The following is a 24,117-nucleotide window of genomic DNA, read 5'->3' as shown; positions in this document are numbered from 1 at the left end:
AGAACTGGTCACATCTTCATTGTGACGATAAATATGCAATCACTAAAATATGCAGGGATAGTAATAATAGTTCATATTTTAAGTGTTTACTATTAACTGGGATCATTAATAGATTATTTGTAAGCAATATCCCTCACATAACACTTTTGCAAAGTAGGCTTTATTTCCTGTGATTTACTATAAAGAGAGAAGAAAAGATTAGGAGAGGATGTGATGGAACACACATAGTGATGGAACTGAATTTCAGCCATTTCAGAGTAACCCCCCATGTTCTTGCACTTCCCATTGTTTCCCACTTCACATTGAACTGTTTCCCAACATGAAAAGCTGGGCTTGTCATTTAAATCGCTGCAACAACTTTTTTATTATTATGCTCAGTTAGCCAACATAAAATACATCATTAGTTTTTGATGTAGTGTTCAGTGATTCATTAGTTGTGTATACCACCCACCGCCCATAACCACACGTGCTCTCCTTAATACCCATCACCCAGTTACCCCACCCTCCAACACCCCTCCCTTCTGTAAGTCTCAGTTTGGTTCCCAGCTTCCAAAGACATGGTAATGTCCTCAAATACAGTCACCAGGGAGAATAGCAAACTCGATAATGTCTGTCAGAACATCCTTGTAACCTGCAAAATTGACAGACTTTGTAGAGTTTGCCATTTTCCCTGGTGACTGCATTTGAGGATGCTCTTCCACAGGCAAGATGGTATGTAACTTGGGGGGGAAGTGTAGGAATTTTGTTGTAGGAAATTTAGGAATGCTTGTTACTAGGTAAATATGGGTTTAAATTCTGCTTTTTTATGTTCCTTATATATGAGACCTTTGGCAAGTCAAAGATCTAAACCAAAGATCTCACCAGGTTGTTGAAAATACTCAATAAATACTGACTTTTAAGCATTTAGCACAGTGTCTACCAACTAATGGCATTGATTATTATTATCACTGTTATTATTATGCCAAAGAGACCAAAGTATGAACTTACACTAAGAGAAGAGTTCGTAGTGTAAACTTAGAGAAAGAGATCCTGGTACAGTGCTTATGTATGTTTAATAATTACAATGGATTATAGTTTAATAACATATTTGATATTAAAAATATACTTACATTTAATAAAAATGAAATAGTGTAATAAATTACATTGATGAAATAAAAATTTATTATTATTCAGAACTGGTTTCACTTCCACTGCCACCAAAAGCTCTGGCAATAATGGAATTGGAGAATACTTGGCGAAATTTGGGGCTCCTGAGGAATAGTAGATGAGAGCACATTCATAAGAACTACTCAGGGGCACCTGGGTGGTTCAGTGGGTTAAAGCTTCTGCCTTCAGCTCAGGTCATGATCCCAGGTCTTGGGATCAAGCAGGGAGCCTGCTTCCCTTACTCTTTCTCTGCCTGCCTACTTGTGATCTCTGTCTGTCAAATAAATAAATAAAATCTTAAAAAAAAAAAAAGAACTACTCAGTGAATCTTGATATGGGACACTGAAAAAACAAGAGATAGAAACTCAGTGGTTTGGGTTTCCCATTAACAGCTGGAAGGTTGGGTAGAGTAGGTGGAGTATTGGGGTGAAGCCAGAAGACCTTCATCTTTCCTCCCGTGGGCCTGACAGGCATCGGTGTATTTGAGGTCTTTACACATCCATAAAGAGATGGTATAATCTTTTGTTCTAGTCCCCACATTGTGTTTGCTGTCTTACTACATATAAATTCGTAGTGGTTTGCTCCTTATTTTATTAACAGAATATAGTATCCTTCCCACCTCACAAATATACCTGATTACATGTAACTCAGGACTGTAGGTAAAAATAATCTTTATGTGAATCTTAAAGATCACTTTAGACCACATCTTGCTGTACTCTCATGTAGACAAATTGACAAAAACTACTTTATGAGAAATTTGCCATAGGATTACTAATAAGGTGTATTTATTTAAATATGGAAGAATCTTGACAGGGTTAAGCGTAAAAGGTTTTGTAAGAGAGTTTCTTTTCCTTTTTCAGTGTTTTCTTTCCACTAGAATGACACAACACATTATTAATGACAGGACTTATTTGTGGTATTAGATGATGGAATAAATCATTAGAACAGAAGGCGTCATGAATATGGGTTCAGTTCCCTCTGTATGATTCAGGGGTATGATCTTGGATACACTAAGGTGCTACAAGTGGGTCATGGCCCAGCATTGCTCTGACAGCTATGACGCATGCATGTCCTGGAAATTGAAAGCGATTGCCTGAACTATATAGAAAGATTCTCTGAGAGAGTCTGGAATCTGAAGAATGAATGAAAGGCCAGGCAGTCACAACTCTCCTAGAAAAAGAGACTGAAGATTCTACAATGCGTACTCATGCTTAGTATCTAAGAATTATTTTCTATTATACAAAAACTCCCAAGATTTACGTAACTCAGAGTTTTATGTGCTCTTTCTTGTGCACATCCTCACAGTAGGCCTGTGATTAGGCAGGGATTTTTATCTTTCCCATTTTACCAAAAATCAGCCTGGGAGAGATACTGTAATTATCAGAGTTATTCAACATTCTATGTTGCATCTGGTATAGATCTTCTGGCTTCATGGCTTCTGCACTGCCACCTTCCCTTAGTTGTCAGGAAATTCTGAAAACCAGGGGCTCTAGAAAAGGAATTATATATCTCAATTAAATAAAAATTAGCTACCTTGAAAGGACATTTCTCTGTTAAGGAAAATACCAATACTATTTTGTGAGTTGAATAAATGACTATTCTCAGTTCCATGGTAAAGCTTTTCAGGATATCACAAGACCATAGATTGCCAACCTCAAACCAAAGGAAATCTCCTGGGGTGGATGTGAGAACTAAAATGGAGGTCTGGGTATGGAATGATAGTGCTACTGGCTGACACTGCATGGTTATGTGGGGGAAAAAAAAAAAAAAAAAACTTCCTGAGACCCTTGCTTTCTTTTGAAAAAATGTTTAGGTGTTGATTTGATATTTTAAATGTCCATTTCAAGAGCATATGAATATTGGATGGGTCAGGCAAGGAAGTTAGCTGATGAAATCCGTATGGCCTTAAACAACTTGTAATAGTAAAGCATTAGTGTTGGAGGAATTGGATTTAAGTTCTGACCCAGTGTGAGACCTTGGCAAGTCACTAACCTTCCCTGGAGTTCTGTTCCCTCCTCTGTGAAATGATGTTATGCACACCTACCTCTTTTCATTGCCAGGGTCTGGTCACACATGATCACACACGATGAGGGTCACAGATGACCAAGGGTAGAGTTAGTATTTATATCTACTGCTGCAGGTAGTGTGCACTAGGTGCCTGGTACTCACTGAACCAATTGAATAAAATGTGAAAGTGATCATAAATGGTGAGCTCCTGGCAGACTGCAAGGCTGTATGGGTTTCTTTGTCTTACAATACACCTTAAATGTATAACCCACATTTCTATAATATCTCTTAGTTTCTAGCACCTAACCTATTCATCTTCTCTTCCAGGACAAATGATGGAAGAATTGGTGAAAGCCATGAGGAAAAATATATGCCCCAATTCTGAATCACCTAACCCTCACCATCTGTACAGAGAAAGACTTCTTCAGAGCTTGTCTTATTTACTACAGAAAACCATACAGAGCTATTGGGGGAATGAACTCACTGACCTTCAGTCTTTCCCATCTCTTTCCTCCTAGATTCTGTGATCTGAGGGCACAGAGACACCTCCATCTGTCTGTGCTTAAAAACTTCCTGATCACAATGCTGTCTAATACTTGTTCAATAAAAGTAAACCCAGCAGAACACCCTTTCCTGGGATTCCTTATCACTGCCTGGATAGTAGGAATGTCTTGTTTGTTTGTGTGTATGTATGTGTGTGTGTGTTTTTTAACAGAAGCTGAAACTCTACCGCTTGGCTTGTTAAGCTATTGGTGGACACAGAATGCTCACTTTTTTCCAGATTCAAATTGCTTTCATAGTTGGGAAGACATGTCTAGAAGAGAGATAGGGAGCTATGAGGTCCCTGGCTTTCAAGAGCTGTATAAGACCAAACCAGCTATGAATCACCTCAGTACCTGTTACCTTACCAGCTCTCCTCCTTACCTTCTGTACTTCCACAGAGCGTAACTACCACTGTTAGCCAGATAGCATCCAAAGTCACAAACCAATAGTTTCTCATATTCTGTCATGTTGCCTCTCGACTATTTCCTCTCAGGGCCTTGGACCCATGGTCTGGGGCAAGACTAAGGAAATGAGAACTACTAGTGTGTCACATGTCTCTAGAACAGCACTGTCCATTAGAAATAGAATTCAAGTCACATGTAATCTCCAATTTTTCTAGTAGATACAAAAGAAATGGGTAATATTGACTTTAATGATATATTTTAAGTAGCCTAATATGTCAAAACTATCATCATTTCAAAATATAACCAATATAAACTTTCATTTTAACCAGGTCTCTGATATTAGTATAGGTATTTTGTATTTCCAGCATATCTGTTTGGACCAACCACATTTCAAATGCTTAACAGCTACATATAGCTAGAGGCCGCTAAACCAGACAGTGAGCTCATGCACCTGAGAAATCAACCAGGGAATACAGGCAGTAGGTAAGAGTGAGATGGAACAGCTTATAAGCTCCTGCCTCAGTGCTGAAACTTTGTCATGCTCCCCATCATGATACTGATGTCCTGTGACCGTACCATATCTAGTTAACATTGTTTGCTTATAGATAGTGGGCTGGACCTGAATACATCCTAGAGGAAGAAAGCTATGCGGAATCCATCATGGTTGAACTTGTTCTCAGCTATAAAGGAACTATGCACAGAATGGCAGGTCTACTTGGATTTGGGAAGTTAATCTTGTATTTTTCACCTCTGCCCTTTTATTTTAGATAAGTAGTCCCTAGGGCAATTATAGTAGGATTTTGTGATCTTTGTCCTTTGTAACTGTGTGAGAAATCAATTCCACGCTAGTTTTTTTTTTCCTGTGTTGTCATTAAGAAAACAGAAAAAAAAGAAGGCTTTGAAAAAAAAAAGTGAGAAAACAATGTTGCTATTTTCTTTGGCAATTCCAGGATGTGAGGGAAGAGTTTAGGGAGTCTGTAACATGGAATTATGGCTCTCCTTCCTGTGTAGTTTAGGAAATCTAGAAACTCTGGATGACTAGGGTGTCCATGGCTAAGACATGTAATTTTTTGAGAAGTAGCTGAATTTTGTTATGTCATTTTGAACATTTTATTGAGCTATAAACAATAAACCCTTTACCTTCTTTCATTAGTACTTTTTTTGTATTGCATTTTTAATATAAAGAATCCTGAACTCTTATATATGCAGAATAACATATCCTTTTTACTTATTAAATACTTATTTACATACTATTAGTTATTTCACTTATTTTTCTACTTGCTATAATTTCAGGATTTTGCTAGTGAGTATTTAGTAAGGCAGCATTTTTTAAAATTTTTTATTTTTTATAAACATATATTTTTATCCCCAGGGGTACAGGTCTGTGAATCACCAGGTTTACACACTCCACAGCACTCACCAAAGCACATACCCTCCCCAATGTCCATAATCCCACCCCCTTCTCCCAAACCCCCTCCCCCAGCAACCCTCAGTTTGTTTTGTGGAATTAAGAGTCACTTATAGTTTGTCTCCCTCCCAATACCATCTTGTTTCATTAATTCTTCTCCTACCCACTTAAGCCTCCATGTTGCATCACCACTTCCTCATATCAGGGAGATCATATGATAGTTGTCTTTCTCTGCTTGACTTATTTAGCTAAGCATGATACGCTCTAGTTCCATCCATGTTGTCGCAAATGGCAAGATTTCATTTCTTTTGATGGCTGCATAGTATTCCATTGTGTATATATACCACATCTTCTTGATCCATTCATCTGTTGATGGGCATCTAGGTTCTTTCCATAGTTTGGCTATTGTGGACATTGCTGCTATAAACATTCGGGTGCACGTGCCCCTTTGGATCACTACGTTTGTATCTTTAGGGTAAATACCCTATAGTGCTTTTTATGATGACTGTGATTATTAGGTAATGTGCACAGAAGACTGTTATCACACACTTAAGACTTAACCAATCCTGTAAGGAATATGTGGTCCATATATTCAATGGAATATTACTCAACCATCAGAAACAATGAATACCCAACATTTGCATCAACATGGATGGGACTGGAGGAGATTATGCTGAGAAATAAGTCAAACAGAAAGTCAATTATCATATAGTTTCAGTTGTTTGTGGAACGTAAGAAATAGCATGGAGGACACTAGGAGAAAAGACGGGAAAAATGAAGGGGGAGGGAATCAGAGCGGGAGATGAACCATAAGAGACTATGGACTTTGAGAAATGAACTGAGGGTTTTAGAGGGGAGGGGGGTGGAAGGTTGGGTGAGCCCAGTGATGGGTATTAAGGAGGGTATGTATTACATGGAGCACTGGGTGTTATACACAAGGAATCACAGAATACTACATCAAAAACTAATGATGTACTGTATGGTGACTGACTATATATATCAAGGATTGGTGTATATATATATATATATACACACACACACACACATACCAATAATTCTGAGCACCAGGGAAATTGTGGCTTAGGAATTGTGTAGGATGGAGGATAGGATGGTCTGGAATGGATGAGACATGGGGATGGGGAAATGCCCAGGGGCTCAGGGAAGGTCAAGGGTAAAGTGAAGAGTGCAGATGTCAGGAATGGGGTGGGATCCAAGAAAGACAATGGACTGAAGTGCAGGGATTGGGGTTGAATGTGAAGATGTTGAACACAAAACTTGAGGTTTTAAAAAAGCTGAAAGTTGATTTTTTTTTTTTGGCAAACACAAACTAGAGGTGAATGCAAAATGTCTTCAGTGTCAAAATGTTCACAACAAAATAGGTGCATTAAATATCAAGTAAACTAATTTTTTTCAAGTGAACTAATTTTTGAGTTTTCTTGAGTTATGGCTCAATGGATGGGAGGCAAATGAAAACAGACCAGTGTCACTGAGATTTCACAAACCAGCCCTAAAATTCTAGCCCAGGAAGTAACAAATGATCCTAAGTTGGAACTGAAAAAGCGGTATCACCTCAACTTGGTCACTATCACAAACTTAACACATTTTCTATAACTGATGCTATTTTGGATTCTGTTTTCAGAATATGGGTTTTCAGAGATCTAACACTATCAAACTCCTTATTTTCTCATGTAAGGAACTGAACAGAATTTCTCCTCTTTCTCAAGGCTTCAAAAACACCCAAGGAGAGCATTTGTCTAGGCTATGGGTAGGCAAACTTTTTCTGTAAACAGCCAGATAGTATTTTGGGCTTTGTAGGGCATATAGTCTCTGTCACAACCACTCAATGATGCTGTTGTGTAAGGAAATGAATTTACCTTCATTAATAAATATACCTGGTTGTGTTCCAATATAAGTATTTATAAAATCAGGTGGTGGGCCAGGTTTGACCTATGGGCTGTAACTCAGTAGTGGGTAAGAATCTGACTCTTGTCCTTCTCTGTGACTTAATGGTCTTCTCTTTGCCCTCTTCTATACTTTTAGTAAAAACCAACCACACTTCTCACTCCATGATAATAGAGAATAAAAATAGGAATAGAATAGTTGAATAGAATTATATATGTTGCCATTTCTAAACATTTAATATGTGCTTGAAACTGAGAAAAGCCCATGGCAATACTCAGATTTGTACCCCAATCCCATATTCTTTGTAAACTTCGTGGTGACTTTGACCAAGGCCAGTGTCATATATTATACAGAGAGATAATAGTAAATAAAGTGAATATGTCCTGTGCCCTTTAAAATACAAGGGCTATTTACCTCCTGGAAAAAAGCATAACAAGACATTCTTGTTTTTTCTTTGATGCCATTATGGCACACAAGTGCCTTTTTCTTTCCAGTATGGAAATTAAAGTTCTATCTAAATAACATGTAACTATAAATCACTCTTTGGGAATGAGGAAAGAACAGAGAGGACTTTGTTAAATGAGGATTAGTCCCAGTAAAACAGTCAAACAAAATATTTGTCATCCTTGATGGAAATTTCATATGACCTTAGAGCTCCTTCCAGATTATGTTGAGGAATGATGTGCTCTCTTCCTCAAGGTAACTGTGCCATTAACTAGTTTTCCTTGTTTCTTTCCTTGCCATCTATCACAAAGCAATCAGAAAACTGTGTGTACTTTTGCCGTTCTAATCTGTTGCAGTCCTTGTAATATGTTTTTTATGAATGTAGACCCTCTTTTTTTCCCCAGTTGACTTTTCTCATGGCCTTTGAGCTGACTTGCTAGTCTCTATCCTTTACAGCTCTCTCTTTTCAAAAAACAATTCTCAATGAGCTCTTCAAAACACTGATCTTTTCAATTGCCCAGTTTAAATTGTCAAAAATGGCTACTAAGCCCCCACACTGTGCTAGAACAAAGCAAAATGAGACAAACCTGAAGTCCAAGCATTGGTTTCTGTCTACCCTCCATCCTAGAGTCAGTTACCACCAATAAACCATCATGATTGCTTCATGATCATCTCTTATAAATGATCTCTTTGCTTCAGTCTTCTCCCTTCCACTGCATTCTTCACTGTAGGCAGAATAATGCTCTGAAGTCCAGATCTGATAACATTACTCTTAAAACCTGTAAGTGGCTTCTCTAGCCCAAGATGAAGTCCAAACTCTTCCTGACATGCAAGGCCTCTGTTCACCTCTCTAGCCTCCACATTCATGTTACCGTATTTCCCTTGAATGATTTTCTTTAACTTCTTCCTGCGTGTCCCCTCCTAACATACTCTTTTTACCCACCCCCATGGGCCTTCTCCCAGTTTTTCTTCCATCTCCCAAGGTCCATCCCTCCAAACTCTATTATTGCTCATTGAAGTTACAGCTTTTTTCTGGAAACCTTCCATGACCTCTTTCCCCTTAGAATATGATTTAGTTGGGGCAGCTGGCTGGCTAAGTCAGTAAAACATCTGATTCAGGATACTGGCTCAGGTCATGATCTCAAGGTTGTGAGACTGAGTCCCATGACTCTGTGCTGGGTGTGGAACCTACTTAAGTTTCTTTCTCTCTCCTTCTCCTCTCCTCTGCACCTGGCTTGTGCATTCTCTCTCTCTAAAAATAAATAAAATTTTTTAAATTTTATTATTTATTTATTTTTATTATTTTGTATTATGTTAGTCACCATACAGTATGTCATTAGTTTTTGATATAGTGTTCCAAGATTCATTTTCTTAAAGATTTTATTTATTTATTTGACACAGAGAGAGATCACAAGCAGGCAGAGAGGCAGGCAGAGAGAGAGCAGGAAGCAGGTTCCCTGCTGAGCAGAGAGCCCGGCGCAGGGCTTGATCCCAGGACCTGAGATGGTGACCTGAGCCGAAGGCAGAGGCTTTAACTCACTGAGCCACCCAGGTGCCCCGCAAGATTCACTGTTTACATTTTATTTTATTTTATTTTATTTTATTTTTATTTTCAGCATAACAGTATTCATTGTTTTTGCATCACACCCAGTGCTCCATGCAATCCGTGCCCTCTCCAATACCCACCACCTAGTTCCCCCAACCTCCCACTGCTTCAAACCCCTTAGATTGTTTTTTAGAGTCCATAGTCTCTCATGGCTCACCTCCCCTTCCAATTTCCCCCAACTCCCTTCTCCTCTCTAACTTGCCTTGTCCTCCATGCTATTTGTTATGCTCCACAAATAAGTGAAACCATATGATAATTGACTCTCTCTGCTTGACTTATTTCACTCAGCATAATCTCTTCCAGTCCCGTCCATGTTGCTACAAAAGTTGGGTATTCATCCTTTCTGATGGAGGCATAATACTCCATAGTGTATATGGACCACATCTTTCTTATCCATTCGTCTATTGAAGAGCATCTTGGTTCTTCACACCGTTTGGCGACCGTGGCCATTGCTGCTATAAACGTTGGGGGTACAGATGGCCCTTCTTTTCACTACATCTGTATCTTTGGTGTAAATACCCAGTAGTGCAATTGCAGGGTTATAGGGAAGCTCTATTTTTAATTTCTTGAGGAATCTCCACACTGTTCTCCAAAGAGGCTGCACCAACTTGCATTCCCACCAACAGTGGAAGAGGGTTCCCCTTTCTCCACATTTCCTCCAACACATATTGTTTCCTGTCTTGCTAATTTTGGCCATTCTAACTGGTGTAAGGTGATATCTCAATGTGGTTTTAATTTGAATCTCCCTGATGGCTAGTGATGATGAACGTTTTTTTATGTGTCTGATAGCCATTTGTATGTCTTCATTGGAGAAGTGTCTGTTCATATCTTCTGCCCATTTTTTGATATGATTGTCTGTTTTGTGTGTGTTGAGTTTGAGGAGTTCTTCATAGATGCTGGATATCAACCTTTTGTCTATACTGTCATTTGCCAATATCTTCTCCCATTCCATGGGTTGCCTCTTTGTTTTCTTGACTATTTCCTTTGCTGTGCAGAAGCTTTTGATTTTGATGAAGTCCCAAAAGTTCATTTTCGCTTTTGTTTCCTTTGCCTTTGGAGACATATCTTGAAAGAAGTTGCTGTGGCTGATACCAAAGAGATTACTGCCTATGTTCTCCTCTAGAATTCTGATAGGTTCCTGTTTCGTGTTGAGATCTTTTATCCATTTTGAGTTTATCTTTGTGTATGGTGTAAGAGAATGGTCGAGTTTCATTCTTCTACATATAGCTGTCCAGTTTTCACAGCACCATTTATTGAAGAGGCTGTCTTTTTTCCACTGTATATTTTTTCCTGTTTTGTCGAAGATTATTTGACCGTAGAGTTGAGGGTCCATCTCTGGGCTCTCTACTCTGTTCCACTGGTCTATGTGTCTGTTTTTATGCCAGTACCATGCTGTCTTGGTGATCACAGCTTTGTAGTAAAGCTTGAAATCAGGTAATGTGATGCCCCCAGTTTTATTTTTGTTTTTCAACATTTCCTTAGCAATTCGGGGTCTCTTCTGATTCCATACAAATTTTAGGATTATTTGCTCCAGCTCTTTGAAAAATCCGGTGGAATTTTGATTGGAATGGCATTAAAAGTACAGATTGCTCTAGGAAGTATAGACATTTTAACAATGTTTATTCTTCCGATCCAAGAGCATGGAATGGTCTTCCATCTTTTTGTGTCTTCTTCAATTTCTATGTCCTGTGTTATTCCTTATGTTTGACAAGTAAGTAAAACCATATGATAATTGACTTTCTCTACTTGATTTATTTTTCTTAGCATAATCTCCTCCAGTCCCATCCACGTTGATGAAAATGTTAGGTATTCATCCTTTCTGATAGCTGAGTAATATTCCATTGTGTATATTGACCATGTCTTCATTATCCATTTGTCTGTTGAAGGGCATCTTGGCTCTTTCCACAGTTCGACTATTGTGGACAGTGCTGCTATGAACATTGGGGTACATATGGCCCTTATTTTCACTACTGCTGTATCATTGGGATAAATACCCATTAATGCAATTTCTGGGTCATAGGGTAGCTCTCCTTAATAAATGTTTTTAAAAGACTATGAATTAGTTATTCCTTTCATATGCTCCCATAATATCCTCTCCTTACACCTGCATGGCCAACTGTCACTGTTGGGTACTTGCTTATTTAGAAGTCTATCTCTCTCACTAGACTGTGACTTTTTTAATAGAGGAGATCATTTAATATTCATGTTTAAATCCCCTGTGCCTGGTAAAATGCCTGGCATGGAGTGATTGCTTATTAAAAGTTGTTGAGTAAAAGAAGACCCTTGAGAGAAGAATTTTAAAAGGGAATATAGGACAGAAACTCTCAGTTCTGGTCAATGACATAAAGTCTACAAATGATAGGGGAGGACCATTATTTTTCAAGGAACTTGAAGAAGGAACTGCATTTCCTTCCTGGTACAAATAAAAAAGTGCTGATGCTAATAGCTGGAAACAAACTAGTTACCTGAAAATATGAACTTATAAAATGTATATCCCCTCCTCCTCCCTGCCCCAGAAGGCTAGATTCATGAGGTATTTCTCAGAAATAACTAGCAAAACCTGTAGCTAAGAGGAATGCAAAGAGTAGCATGATCCCAGAAAACTATGCTGTGAAGTGTACTGTTGTAATTGGCATTGTACTTTGAATTGGTTTTTAATCAGCTAAATACATACTTACAAGTTCACAATCAGGAAAAGATCATTTTATTTCAGGTTGCTAATATTCCAGGTTGACAGGGCTAGAGAAAAATTAGAGACGATTTATCCAGGATGTTTCACATCTAGGAATCCTGAAACTTGGAAAGAGAAAGTGATTTTCTGAGCTTACACAAGTGGGTCTAAATCAGAAATACAATTCAGGTAAGTGTATTTAATCTCATGTTCCTTACACCACTCCCTCTGGCTTCATGAATCTCAGTGCCATGTTCTTCATACAAATAATATTATCTATCTCATTATGTTTACAGACAAAAGAAATGGATTTTGCATCTAGTGATCCTGAAAATTGCTCATGACCTACAGAAATGGTCACTTCTGTTTATTCATGGAATAATTCAATTCCAAATCTATGGGACATGTGGCAGTAGAGAGTATGACATGCTGGATTTTTTTTTTTTGCATATAGGAATGAGATTAATAATGCAAAGTGAATTCCAATGGCTTGACTTACATGGAAGAAGTCCTAGGAGCAGAAATAAAATGGGAATTTTTCAACTATTATATTCTTACCTCTGGATCCATTTTGCTCCTGAAATTTTAAGTCAGAAATTTGCCAGAACTCTTGTTGCCAAGGTCTCTAAAAATGAGTTATGGACAAGTTGTGTTCACAGGGAATATTTGCTTAAGTCTCATCCTTTGGTCATAGGACAGATATGGCTACGTCAAGCAGGGAATGTCACATCCTTCTCCACCCAGAGGCTGTTCCTATGTGCTCAAAAAGGAGTAGGTAGTTGAATGGGTTCCAGTTATAAGTTTCTGCAGAAGGATTGCTGGTGGAGCTGCATAACCCCGGATTAGCACTTACCTAGAAACACAAAATAATCTAAAGAAGAATGGAATGTTGATAGTCATTTTAATGTCAATATGTCAAACATGAAATAACACAATATCCAATAAAAGCAATAGTTAAAAGCTATTAACTACTCTTCCCTGTATCTTTCCTTCCCATCTATCACAAATCTATAAAATAGTGTGTGCGTTTGCCTTAGAAGATATTTGAGTTAAACCGGACAAAAATATAAATAATGGACAAGAAATTAATCTTAGTGGCTCATGTGCTTTGGAAAGTAACCAAAGGAGAAGCAGTAAAATTTTCAAGAGAAATGAAAAGGACCAAGTTCTAACACTGACTAACGCTGCTGTTTGGCAGCAATCTCGAAAGGCAAAAGACTGCTTAGTGTATGACTATAAAAGGTGTCTGCCAAACCCAGGATTCAAGAGTTCTCAATCTCAAAAGTCACCACGTCGCATAGGTGGCACAGAATCAAGGAACTGCCTCAGGGAAGGGAACCATTTACAGCTGGCTTGGACCTTCAGGATGCAGGCAATAGCCATGACTATCCAGGGATTAGAGGGCCCCTCCTCATTTTCTTGTGCACTCCTTAACTGTCTCAGATCTTCATTAATCTGCATAATGAATGACACCACATGTCCCCAAAGCCCACAGAAGACTTGGAATCAGACATAATTTTATTTAGAGAAAAGGAGGTAATAGATAATTTCTACATTTATTTTTTTTAATTTTCTAATTTATTTTCAGCATAACAGTATTCATTGTTTTTGCACCACACCCAGTGCTCCATGCAATCAGTACCCTCTTCAATACTCACCACCTGGTTCCCCCAACCTCCCACCCCTCCACTCTTCAAAACCCTCAGACTATTTTTCAGGGTCCATAGTCTCTCATGGTTCACCTCTCCTTCCAATGTCCCTCAACTCCCTTCTCCTCTCTAACTCCCCTTGTCACCTACTATGTGGGGGATCATACTGGGGGTAGCTAAGAATTCATGTGCAGTACACATCCACCTTGAGCGCTGGCTGCCCTAAAATCACAGCCCATCAATTCTTTCTGAGATAAAACCTTACGTCTGTTAAGGAACTGGTAAAAGAAATGAGAATGGACTTGAAGTTCCTTTGAAGTAACTTTTGATCTAGGCAATGTGTTGTGATTGTATTGAGTTTACATAATCATACTGTTTTTAGTTTTTAGTTTTATTTAAATTCAATTTAATTAACATATAGTGTATTATAAGTTTCAGAGGTAGAATTCAGTGATTTATCAGTTGCATATAACACCCATTGCTCATTCCATCAAGTGCCCTCTTTAATGTCCACTTCCTAGTTGCCATCCCCCACCCATCCCCCCTAGCAACCCTCAGTAGTTTTCCCTGTGGTTAAGAGTCTCTTAAGGTTTGCATCCCTCTCTGTTTTCTATGTTCATCTGTTTTGTTTTTTATATTCCACGTATGAGTGAAATCATATGGTATTTGTGTTTCTCTGACTGACTTATTTTGCTTAGCATAATAATCTCTAGTCTTATCCATGTTTCAAATGGCAAGATTTCATTCTTTTTGATGGCTGAGTAATGTATTCTGTTGTGTATATATATCACATCTTTGTCCACTCATCTCTTGATGGACACAGGGCTCTTTCCATTCTTTGGCTATTTTAGACATTGCAATAAACATTGGGGTGCATGTGTCCCTTTGAATCACTATGTATCCTTCGGACAAATATCTAGTAGTGCAGTTGCTAGGTCACAGGATAGCTCTATTTTTAACTTTTTGAGGACCCTCCATACTGTCTTGCAGAGCAGGTGCACCAGCTTGCATTCCCACCAACAGTGTAAGAGAGTTCCCTTTTCTCCACATCATTGCCAACATCTGTTGTTTCCTGAGTTGTTAAATTTAGCCATTCTGACCAGTGTGAGGTGGTATTTTATTGTGGTTTTGATTTGTAGTTCCCTGAGGCCAAGTGATGTTGAGTGTTAAGTCTTTAGATAGTTACTGAGTAGTGGCAAGAGGAAGAAAGAAAAATGCAGTCTTAGTAGAATTTGTTTTTTTATTATGTTAGTCACCATACAGTACATCATTAGTTTTTGATGTAGTGTTTTATGATTCATTGTTTGTGTATAATACCCAGTGCTCCCTGCAATACATACCCTCCTTAATTCCCATCACTGGGCTAACCCATCCTCCCACCCCAAACTCCTCTAAAGCTCTGATTCCCAGGGTCCATAGTCTCTCATGGTTCGTTTCCCCCTCTGATTACCCGCCTCTTCATTTTTCCCTTCCTTCTAATGTCCTCCATATTATTCCTTATGTTCACAAATAAGTGAAACCATATGAAAATTGTCTTTCTCTGCTTGACTTATTTCACCCTGCATAATCTCCTCCAGTTCCACCCAAGTTGATGCAAACGTTGGGTATTCATCCTTTCTGATGGCTGAGTAATATTCCATTGTGTATATGGACCATATCTTCTTTATCCATTCATCTGTTGAAGGGCATCTTGGCTCCTTCCACAGTTTGGCTATTGTGGACATTGCTGCTATGAACATTGGGGTACATGTGGCCCTTCTTTTCACTATATCTGTATTTTTGGAGGAGATGCTCACCTAGTGCAATTGCTAAGCCATAGTGTAGCTCTATTTTTAGCTTTTTGAGGAGCCTCCACACTGTTTTCCAAAGTGGCTGCACCAACTTACATTCCCACCGATAGTGTTAAGAGGATTTCCCTTTCTCCACAACCTCTCCAACATTTGTTGTTTCTTGCCTTGCCAATTTTTGCCATTCTAACTAGTGTAAGGCGGTATCTCAATGTGGTTTTGATTTGAATTTCCCTGATGGCTAATGATGTTGAACAGTTTTTCATGTATCCGTTAGTCATTTGTATGTCTTTTTGGAGAAGTGTCTGTTCGTGTCTTCTGCACATTTCTTGACAGGGTTATGGGAATTTCCTATGGGAATTTCCAAAAGAAGGAACAACACACTATGGAAATTTCCTATGGGAATTTCCAAAAGAAGGAACAACACACTAATATTCTTGAACTCTAAATTTAAAACAACAACAACAACAACAAAATACACTTACATTCTTCCCAAAAGGAAGGTACACACTCAAATTAAAACCTAGTTGGTGAGAGATAGGGTGTTAGTGTGAAAATCAGAAAAGAAACTTAAGATTCCTAAATTTTCCTGGATTGGGTTGCCACTGATAAATATTAACAAAGTGAAACTGGAGAGAAGCCACTAAAAATGAGATTTAGCAACAAGGTCTTCTAGGAACATGTTGAACTGGAAGATCCTTTGGGATGTCCGAAAGGTGATACCCAATAAACAGTAGAGAATTGAGTCTAGGACCCAGGTGGCAGATACTTTCTCACGTTCTCTGGGAAAGGAAGTAGGGGTGGAAATCCCATGTTGACATGGGGCTGTGTAACGTGTGAGAAGGTATGGCAGAGCAGAACAAATCTTGTACTAAAATCTGGGGATCCGTTTCACTGTGTGATCTTAGACAAGATGCTCTCCCTTCCAGGGCCTCACTTCCTTTTGCATGATAACTTTGGTATGTGGTGGAAATGAAGGTACTCTTGAATCCTGTCTTGCTTCTATTTAAGGGACTGCCTTTTTAAAATCTGTTTCATTTCATGCTTGCCTCATAAAATTACATTCAGGGAGGGAGACAATACCATTTCTTAATTAAATAACAATAATGAAAAGTTTGAAAGCCAAAGACCCAGGTGCTTGCTCCTGACCTCACCAGCTCTACCATCATTGAGCCATTTTTCTCATTTCTGTCATATAGAACTTGGTTACTCTAATCAGATGCTCCACTATGACTTAGAAAGATCATTTATCTCATTAAGAAAAGTTTCTGGATTTTCAATGTAGTATATATGATTTCTGAATGCTAAAGAAGCACTGAAATATAGGTGAGGTGTAAGTATTCAAATTTCACAATAGCATACACCAAAATTATAGAATTATCTCTGAGAAAAAGAGGTGGTATTAGAGAATGAAAAGTATGAATGAGAGAGGCATACCTTAAAAAATTAGAAATAAATGCAACTAGTTACTGGGAGATCATAAGTTCTGAAATTGAAAGATCTGGCTTGAGTCAAGATTCTGTCATTCATTAGATATCTGCTTTGGGCAATTTGCTTAACTCCTCCAATCTTAGAGTTTGTCCTTTGGGAATTATCGTTAGCTTAACTCCATATTAACTCTATCTTCTGGAGAGCTGATGTCTTCATCAGCTTCATTATGTTCACAGTTCACAGTTCCGTATTGGAGGAGCACAAAAAATGTAGGATTGATCAAACCACACTGTTAGAAACCATGTTGTGTACTACTGTACATTTTCAAGAAATGTCCTCTCTTTTAAGATTGTGAAGTCCACATGGGCCAAAATCTGCTTGGTTTCTAACAGTGTGGAGAGACTAGAGAAGGGAGTTGAGGTGAAAGTGCTAAGTAATTGGAAATCATTAGGGCTGTATTATTGAAAGAACGTTGGTTATGTGGATGGACAGAACATATACAGATATGGGTGCAGGAGAATGTGTCAAACAGAATATCATGGTTATAATCTAAAGAAGTGTGAGGCACTATGCTAAAATCTGGACATTCAATATAAATATTGGTTATTGTTATTGAAGTAGCATATCTTATTTAAAAAAGCGTAGAAGAGAAGTATAGGTCAAGAATTCTAGAGAACTGGATTTTTCAACTGTTACTCTGTGACTAAATAGAGGCCACTTAATCTTTCTGTGTTCGTTGTCCCATCTGCTAAGGGGCATAACACTAGTCTGAATATTTCACAAGTTTCTTTTAGTCACTTAACAAGCCTTCATAAAACACTGTAAATAATCTTCGAACTCTAGAAAAGGTATTGCAATGCTAAGTACTCATGTTGTGTACTATTGTACATTTTCAAGAAATGTTCTCATTGCTCCTGTTTTCTATTTCAACTCTCCTGCATTTCATATAATCTTGAAACCCTTTATATGTGTCATTTTGTTTATTTCTCTTTACTATACCTATGATTGTATTTGTTCTCAAATATAGCCATGCTGTTACATTTGCTAATAAACCAGAGGATTATTATGCAAGACAGTTCTGGTAGGTGAGTTTCAGGGTGTAACTATTCCAGCTGCCTATAAATCAAGGGAGTAAGGAAGCTTTCCCTGACCAATGAAATTAACATCCTAGCTTAGGTTAACAACCAATCATCAGTGAAAAGGTCAATATTGAGGAAGGTGGACCCTGCCTTATGCATGTGTGTATATATACGTGTATGTGTGCCTCAGAAAAGCCACGCTCACTCATGATCACTATGGAGAGCATCACTGTTTTTGCCATCTTTGCTCTTGTAGCCACCGCATGGGCTGCCCCTCCACCTGGTGAGTTAGGACTCCTTTGAATTGCGATGGCTTTATGTTAACTGCAGTTTGTTCAACCTTCAGTAAAGATGGAATGGAAAGTCAGAAGAAAAATTGAGATGTTAATTATTTGGGTTGGCCTAATTAGCAAGAGGGGGTAGGGGTCAGACCTTCTAGAAGAGGAAGAGAGACTGAGAAGAGGGATAAAAATTGTCATGGAAATAAAAGGTGCAACATAGGGAATATAGTCAGAGTACCATACTACTGCATGGTGATAGATGGGAGCTATAGCCTGATGTGGGGAGCACAAGATACTATGTAGACTTAGTGGGTTTCTATGTTGTACACCCGAAACTAATGAAACATACTGCCTCAGCTATACTTCAATTAAAAAAGAAAGAAAGAAAAGAAAAGAAATGGGCTGTGGGCGACCTGCTCAGTTCCTGATCAACAGGTCAGGCTTCTGACTTGCCTCCCAGAAAAAACTTACGCAGCTTTGAGAACTTCACCCAACCCTACCCTGGCCTTGCTCAGAGGAATTCCTGGATACCTGTGACAGCCCTTTGTCCCAGGACCAGGGATTTCCTTCCCCCATGTTGTGGTGGTTTTTAATCAAAATCACATACATTTCTGGCTTCATCCTAAATTGACCCTGAGTAAAGAAGTAACCTGTCAGGGCTGGCCTGGGTGAGGGATGGCAGAAATGGGCTTTCGTTACTGTGGATGAATTCAACCTTGCATCTCTGACTGCGGAATTTGCTCTTTTTCTGATTCTTTCTGTTCAAATGCATCTCACGCCACTCTCTTCCAGTCGGTGATCAAGCAGGGGGAAGAAAGGTGAGTGTAGCTTTTTCTATGGGGTCTTGGTAAAAATGAAATCAGAGCTGATGTGTTAACGGAACTGTGAACATAATGAAGCTGGCTCACTGTGGATAGAAATAATTCCTGGGGAGCTAAAATAATTCCTACTCTCCTTCTCCTGGTGGTGGTTCTTTCTTTAAAAGTCACAAAAGGAATCTCTTTGCAAAAGAACAACAGATAAAGTAAACTGTTACCTTTAGGTGACATTTTAGACTTATCTGAGTATTTTTCACTTTCATTATTCCAGTGTACTCACACTGTAACTTAAAAAGGAGAGACTAGAGAAGGGAGTTGAGGGAAATTGGAAGGGGAGGTGAACCATGAGAGACTATGGACTCTGAAAAACAATCTGAGGGTTTTGAAGGGACGGGGAGTGGGAGGTTGGGGGATCCAGGTGGTGGGTATTGGAGAGGGCACAGATTGCATGGAGCACTGGGTGTGATGCAAAAACAATGAATACTGTTACGCTGAAAAAAAAAAAAAAAGAGAGACTAACATTTCCTTCATAAACAGCTAACTCCAGTTTTACTTATGGAATGTTTCATGTCTGACTTAAGCGCAGTTCCTGATCCACATAGGGTCTTCTAGACATGTTTTCTGAAAAGTTGAAGAGGCTAGGACTCTTTCTACTCTCTTTTCTGTCTTACCAACTTAATACAGGAAAGACTACGGAACTGAAGAAAGACAATGTAGGCCATTCTTTTTTGTTCCAATTATAGGTGGACTGTTTCAAATACAACTCAAAAGGCTCTGCGTTTGCATGCCCAAGGCACCTGAACCCAGTATGTGGCACAGATCATCGCACTTACAGTAACGAATGTATGCTTTGCATGCTAACTCAGTAAGTATCATACTCAGTTGAATCCTCTCTCTCTCTCTCTTTCTCTTTTAAGATTGTGAAGTCCACATGGGCCAAAATCTGCTTGGTTTCTAACAGTGTGGTTTGATCAATCCTACATTTTTTGTGCTCCTCCAATACCCTTTCGACATTGCTTTGTTCAAAAAAAGTACATAAATACATTTACCTGTATCTCTAAGGAGATACGTATTTCTTTGCTATTCAGCCAAATTCTCTTTCACATTATACACTATTGCTCAGGCATTAGCTGTTTTCTACAGACATTTTTATTCCCACATTACACTTGCGGAAGCTGAGTCTTAGGCAGAAAATATATCTTGGTCAAAGTTCCATAATCTTCTGTTGTGTCTTTCTTATGAATAATGAGAGCTCACAAGAATGCTCTATGGAGGCTCTTTGCCAAGGGGCTATTACAAGACTTTGATCTATTCTCCCTACCCCAGAGAAAATCCATGTTGCTGGAGAAGTCTAGGGAGGAGATTATCTGGAGAAGTCTAGGGAGGAGATTGAAAGTAAAGATGGGATTTGGGACCCCCACCACCAGTACCCCACAAATTACACGAGTTCCTCACTGTAAACATCTCAGCTTCTTGAAGAATGAAAGAATGATTATTACCAGCCATTCCAGGAATTGGAAATTCACTACTTTGTGATTAGTGATTAAAATCACGGGCTTTGGTGTCACACATCTGCATTAGAATCCAGACTGTGCTTAGGAGATGTGTGACATTAGGCAGATACACAATCCACCTCATGCTTCAGTATTCTCATCTGTAAGATAGAAATTAGAGTAGTGTTTAGGATCCACAGTGACAAAACCCATCAAATCTTAGCTATGCAGCTAATACAGACTGAATACCTACAGAAATGAGCTCTTCTTCCTCAACATTTTCTCCTTTTCTAACTCTTCTGAAAGTGTATAGTCAAGTGTAATAACAAGTGCTATTCAGAATAAAGTCTCTCAGGATATGCAAACCAATGTATTAACAAAAACACAAGAGACTAAAGATGAGATTTGACTGATTTTTATCATCTCATAGACTCCTTTTAGAAGAGAGATATCTTATAGAAAGAAGTGACTGTAACAAAAACTACACAGACTATAAGTTCCAGAAATGGATTTGAGCATACTTTCTTTTTCTTAACTCCAAAAATATTTTCACACTATATGATGCTTGATTTTCATCTGAGTATTCATGGACTAATTTTTTTGAGTGCCCAATCCCCTCTTAGTGTTGATCTTATTTTCTTGAATTTTATTTGTTTACAAAATGATCCTCCATCAAAGGTGTTTATGGTCAGTATTAACCAACCTGGGTAGAATATTAACGAGAGCTCCTCATTCTAAGTACAGGACAGAGAATACAGAATGACGTATGACTGTATTTTACCCTGTGGATTGTGAAATGTCAAATAACATATTACCCATTCAATAAAATCTTCTCTTTCAGAAACAAAGGATTTCCAGTCAGAATACTTCAAGATAATGAATGTGTAAGTATACACAAATTTTATTTATTCTTAATATAAAATGTTACAGTAATTCCTCACTTTATGAAAGTTTTAAAATGGACATTCTAGAAACTGTCCACAAGTATGTGTAGTCATAGATAAGTCATGTGGCCAGCCTAAACAGAAGACCTGAGCATAGTTAATTTACTTCTCCAGAGGAAAGCTCCACAAATTCTACTCATAGTCCTTAATTGGAGCAGATTGGTATACATGTGATTGTTTTCTAATTAGCAGGTTAAATAGAGGACATTAGGGACTCAAGGACACTCTCATAAAAATAAAGGAAGTTACTTTTTTTTAAATTCAAGAACAAATGTAAGACAATTCAAGAGTAAAGAGCTATGTGAGTGGATGTCAATAATTTTAATAGAGTTTGAAATGTGACAAGAGAAATAAAAACATGGGGTCATGGGGTTGTGGTAGTAAAGATAGGTCATCTTAAGGAGTGACATCTGACCCAATTTGAAGAAGAGAAATGCGGTCATCAAACGGTTACAAAAAGAGTTAAACTGATTTCTAAGGAGGACTCAGAGTCTTAGGAGTTGTTCTAATGGGTACAGAGGCCAGGTAGGACAGAAAGACAACCTAAGCAAAGGCACAAACATGTATAGGAGCAGGAAACACTCTGGGAATTCCGTCAAGTTTAGCTGGAGTTAGAGGCAGAGCAGATGAGAGAAATAAGCGCAACTCGTGAGGGGACTTTCTGTAGATGGGGAATCTGTTAACTAATCAAAAAACAAGAACTGATTTGGTTTTTAAAAGATCACTCTGACATCAGTGTGGAGGGTGACTGAAATCTTAGCTAAGCATGGACGCTGGGCAGCAAACTGGCAGATACCTGCAACTATGCAGGCAAGACATCCAGAGGGCCTGAATAAAGTAGGTAAGTGTGTGGTGAGGAGAGGACTGGTTCGGAAATTAAGCACAAGATAGGACCCACTAGATGTACTCTGCTCACCAGAGTAAGTGAGAGGGAAGCCCTAACCTCAAGCTAAGCTATCTCTTTCTGTAATGAGATTGCCACCATGGTTGGGTCAGATTTGTAAATTGAAGAGGCTATGTCTTTTTGCATGTGGGGTTGAGGGCTAAATGACCTCTCAAGGCCTTAAAAAAAAAAAAAAGTCCATTTTCTATAATTTAACAACTTGAAGTTGTTCTTTCTTTTTTTCTTTTTTTGGACTGCAGGATATTGAGTGCCTCCAATATTCTGAAATGTGTACCATGGAATACATACCTCTCTGTGGATCTGATGGAAAGAATTATAGCAACAAATGTTTGTTTTGCAATGCTGTTATGTAAGTGCTGAATTTAATGTGTTATTTGTAGAAACAGCCTTTTCCACAAAGCCAGAAAACACGATAGCTACCTATTAGCAAGATGCTCCTATAAAGCATAAAAGTAAAGTGATACGCTGAAAATTATATTTTACAAAAAGAAGTAAAAAGGAGGGGGGCAAGAGAAAGAAAGAAAGTGGATAGTGGGAAGAAACTGAAGCTGGAAAAGGGAATTTGGTCAACATCATAATATTACTAAGTGAGAGATAACAGAGATATTTATAGATTTTTTTTATGGCTCGTAACACTGGCTTTGACTAGTACATTGAATTACTTTTTCTATGATGCTGGAACTCAGTTACTAATTACTTACCTTTCATGCTATGTGCTCATTTGGCTGGCTTGATCTAAGAATATTAAAGGTCCAATTTAAGATCTCTAATGCCTTCTCTTAAAAAAAAAAAAATGATTTCTCTTGTAGGAGGAGCCGTGGTGCACTTTTTTTGGCAAAGCATGGAGAGTGCCAGTCTCCCTGATGCTCAAGAGCACCAAGTTCCCTTTGGCAGATTCCACATAGAGAACCAATCCCTCTTGGATGGCTATGGGAGCAAATGCATGAATCTGATCCTTCAATAAAAGATTCTCAGCAGAAAGCTTTCAGGTTTGTCTCTGATGTGACTGTTTTTTAACAAGAATGTCTATGGCCATTTCCCTCAATAGGTCACATGGAAAGATTTCCTCTATTTCTACTCAAGTTAAGAGCTGAGAGGTTGTATACACACTAGTGAGAGAAGAATCTGCTCTTAGCATTCCATTTTTTTTTTAAACTCACAATTTTTAAGTAAACATACATCAAGGGGTAGATCTGACCACAAGTCTAACATTAGTACTTTTAGCCACAATAATGAAAGGTGGAAAATTCAGCTTTAGAGAAAGACTAAAGTAAGAATCCATAATACTGTCAACTAATCAGACCAGGAATAATATTAGATGTTAGATATCAATTTAAAGAGGACTCAGGGGGCGCCTGGGTGGCTCAGTGGGTTAAAGCCTCTGCCTTCAGCTCAGATCATGATCTCAGGGTCCTGGGATCGAGCCCCACGCCGGGCTCTCTACTCAGTGGGGAGCCTGCTTCCTCCTCTCTCTCTGCCTGCCTCTCTGCCTACTTATGGTCTCTGTCTGTCAAATAAATAAATAAAAATCTTTAAAAAAAAAAGAAAAAAAGAGGACTCAGTCACAACTGGCATCCACAAAGGAAGACATTTTGTTGAT

At 38.5% G+C, this 24,117-nt stretch overlaps 2 protein-coding genes across 3 annotated transcripts in view; both read left to right on the top strand.

The window, feature by feature from the left end:
• Positions 1-3,777, top strand: part of SPINK5 (serine peptidase inhibitor Kazal type 5) — a 79,455-nt gene extending 75,678 nt beyond the window's left edge. For both annotated transcript variants that reach the window (XM_045075326.1, XM_004744661.3), the window contains one exon: positions 3,481-3,777. In XM_045075326.1, coding sequence (XP_044931261.1) covers positions 3,481-3,489 — 9 coding nt within the window. In that variant the 3' untranslated portion in view covers positions 3,490-3,777. The remainder of the gene's footprint in view (positions 1-3,480) is intronic.
• A 14,437-nt stretch (positions 3,778-18,214) lies between these two features.
• LOC101672856 (double-headed protease inhibitor, submandibular gland) lies at positions 18,215-23,498 on the top strand. Its single transcript, XM_004744659.3, has 6 exons — positions 18,215-18,360; positions 19,151-19,176; positions 19,920-20,041; positions 21,511-21,553; positions 22,757-22,866; positions 23,327-23,498. The coding sequence occupies exons 1-6, from the start codon at positions 18,231-18,233 to the stop codon at positions 23,379-23,381; spliced, it is 486 nt and encodes a 161-aa protein (XP_004744716.3). The 5' UTR covers positions 18,215-18,230; the 3' UTR covers positions 23,382-23,498.
• The last annotated feature ends 619 nt before the right edge of the window (positions 23,499-24,117 follow it).

The sequence above is a fragment of the Mustela putorius genome, unplaced genomic scaffold (genome assembly GCF_011764305.1).
Source record: "Mustela putorius furo isolate JIRA1106 unplaced genomic scaffold, ASM1176430v1.1 tig00000145_pilon_pilon_pilon, whole genome shotgun sequence".
NCBI lineage: Eukaryota > Metazoa > Chordata > Mammalia > Carnivora > Mustelidae > Mustela > Mustela putorius.
Note: the sequence above shows the minus strand (reverse complement) of the source record. Positions and strands in the feature narration are given on the sequence as shown.

Bases quoted from the DNA above. Each gene is read 5' to 3' on its own strand.
- LOC101672856 (XM_004744659.3), top strand. From the start codon at position 18,231: ATGCATGTGTGTATATATACGTGTATGTGTGCCTCAGAAAAGCCACGC. The intron at 20,042-21,510 runs GTAAGTATCATA...CTTCTCTTTCAG, and splicing joins ATGCTTTGCATGCTAACTCA to AAACAAAGGATTTCCAGTCA. The intron at 22,867-23,326 runs GTAAGTGCTGAA...TTTCTCTTGTAG, and splicing joins TTGTTTTGCAATGCTGTTAT to GAGGAGCCGTGGTGCACTTT.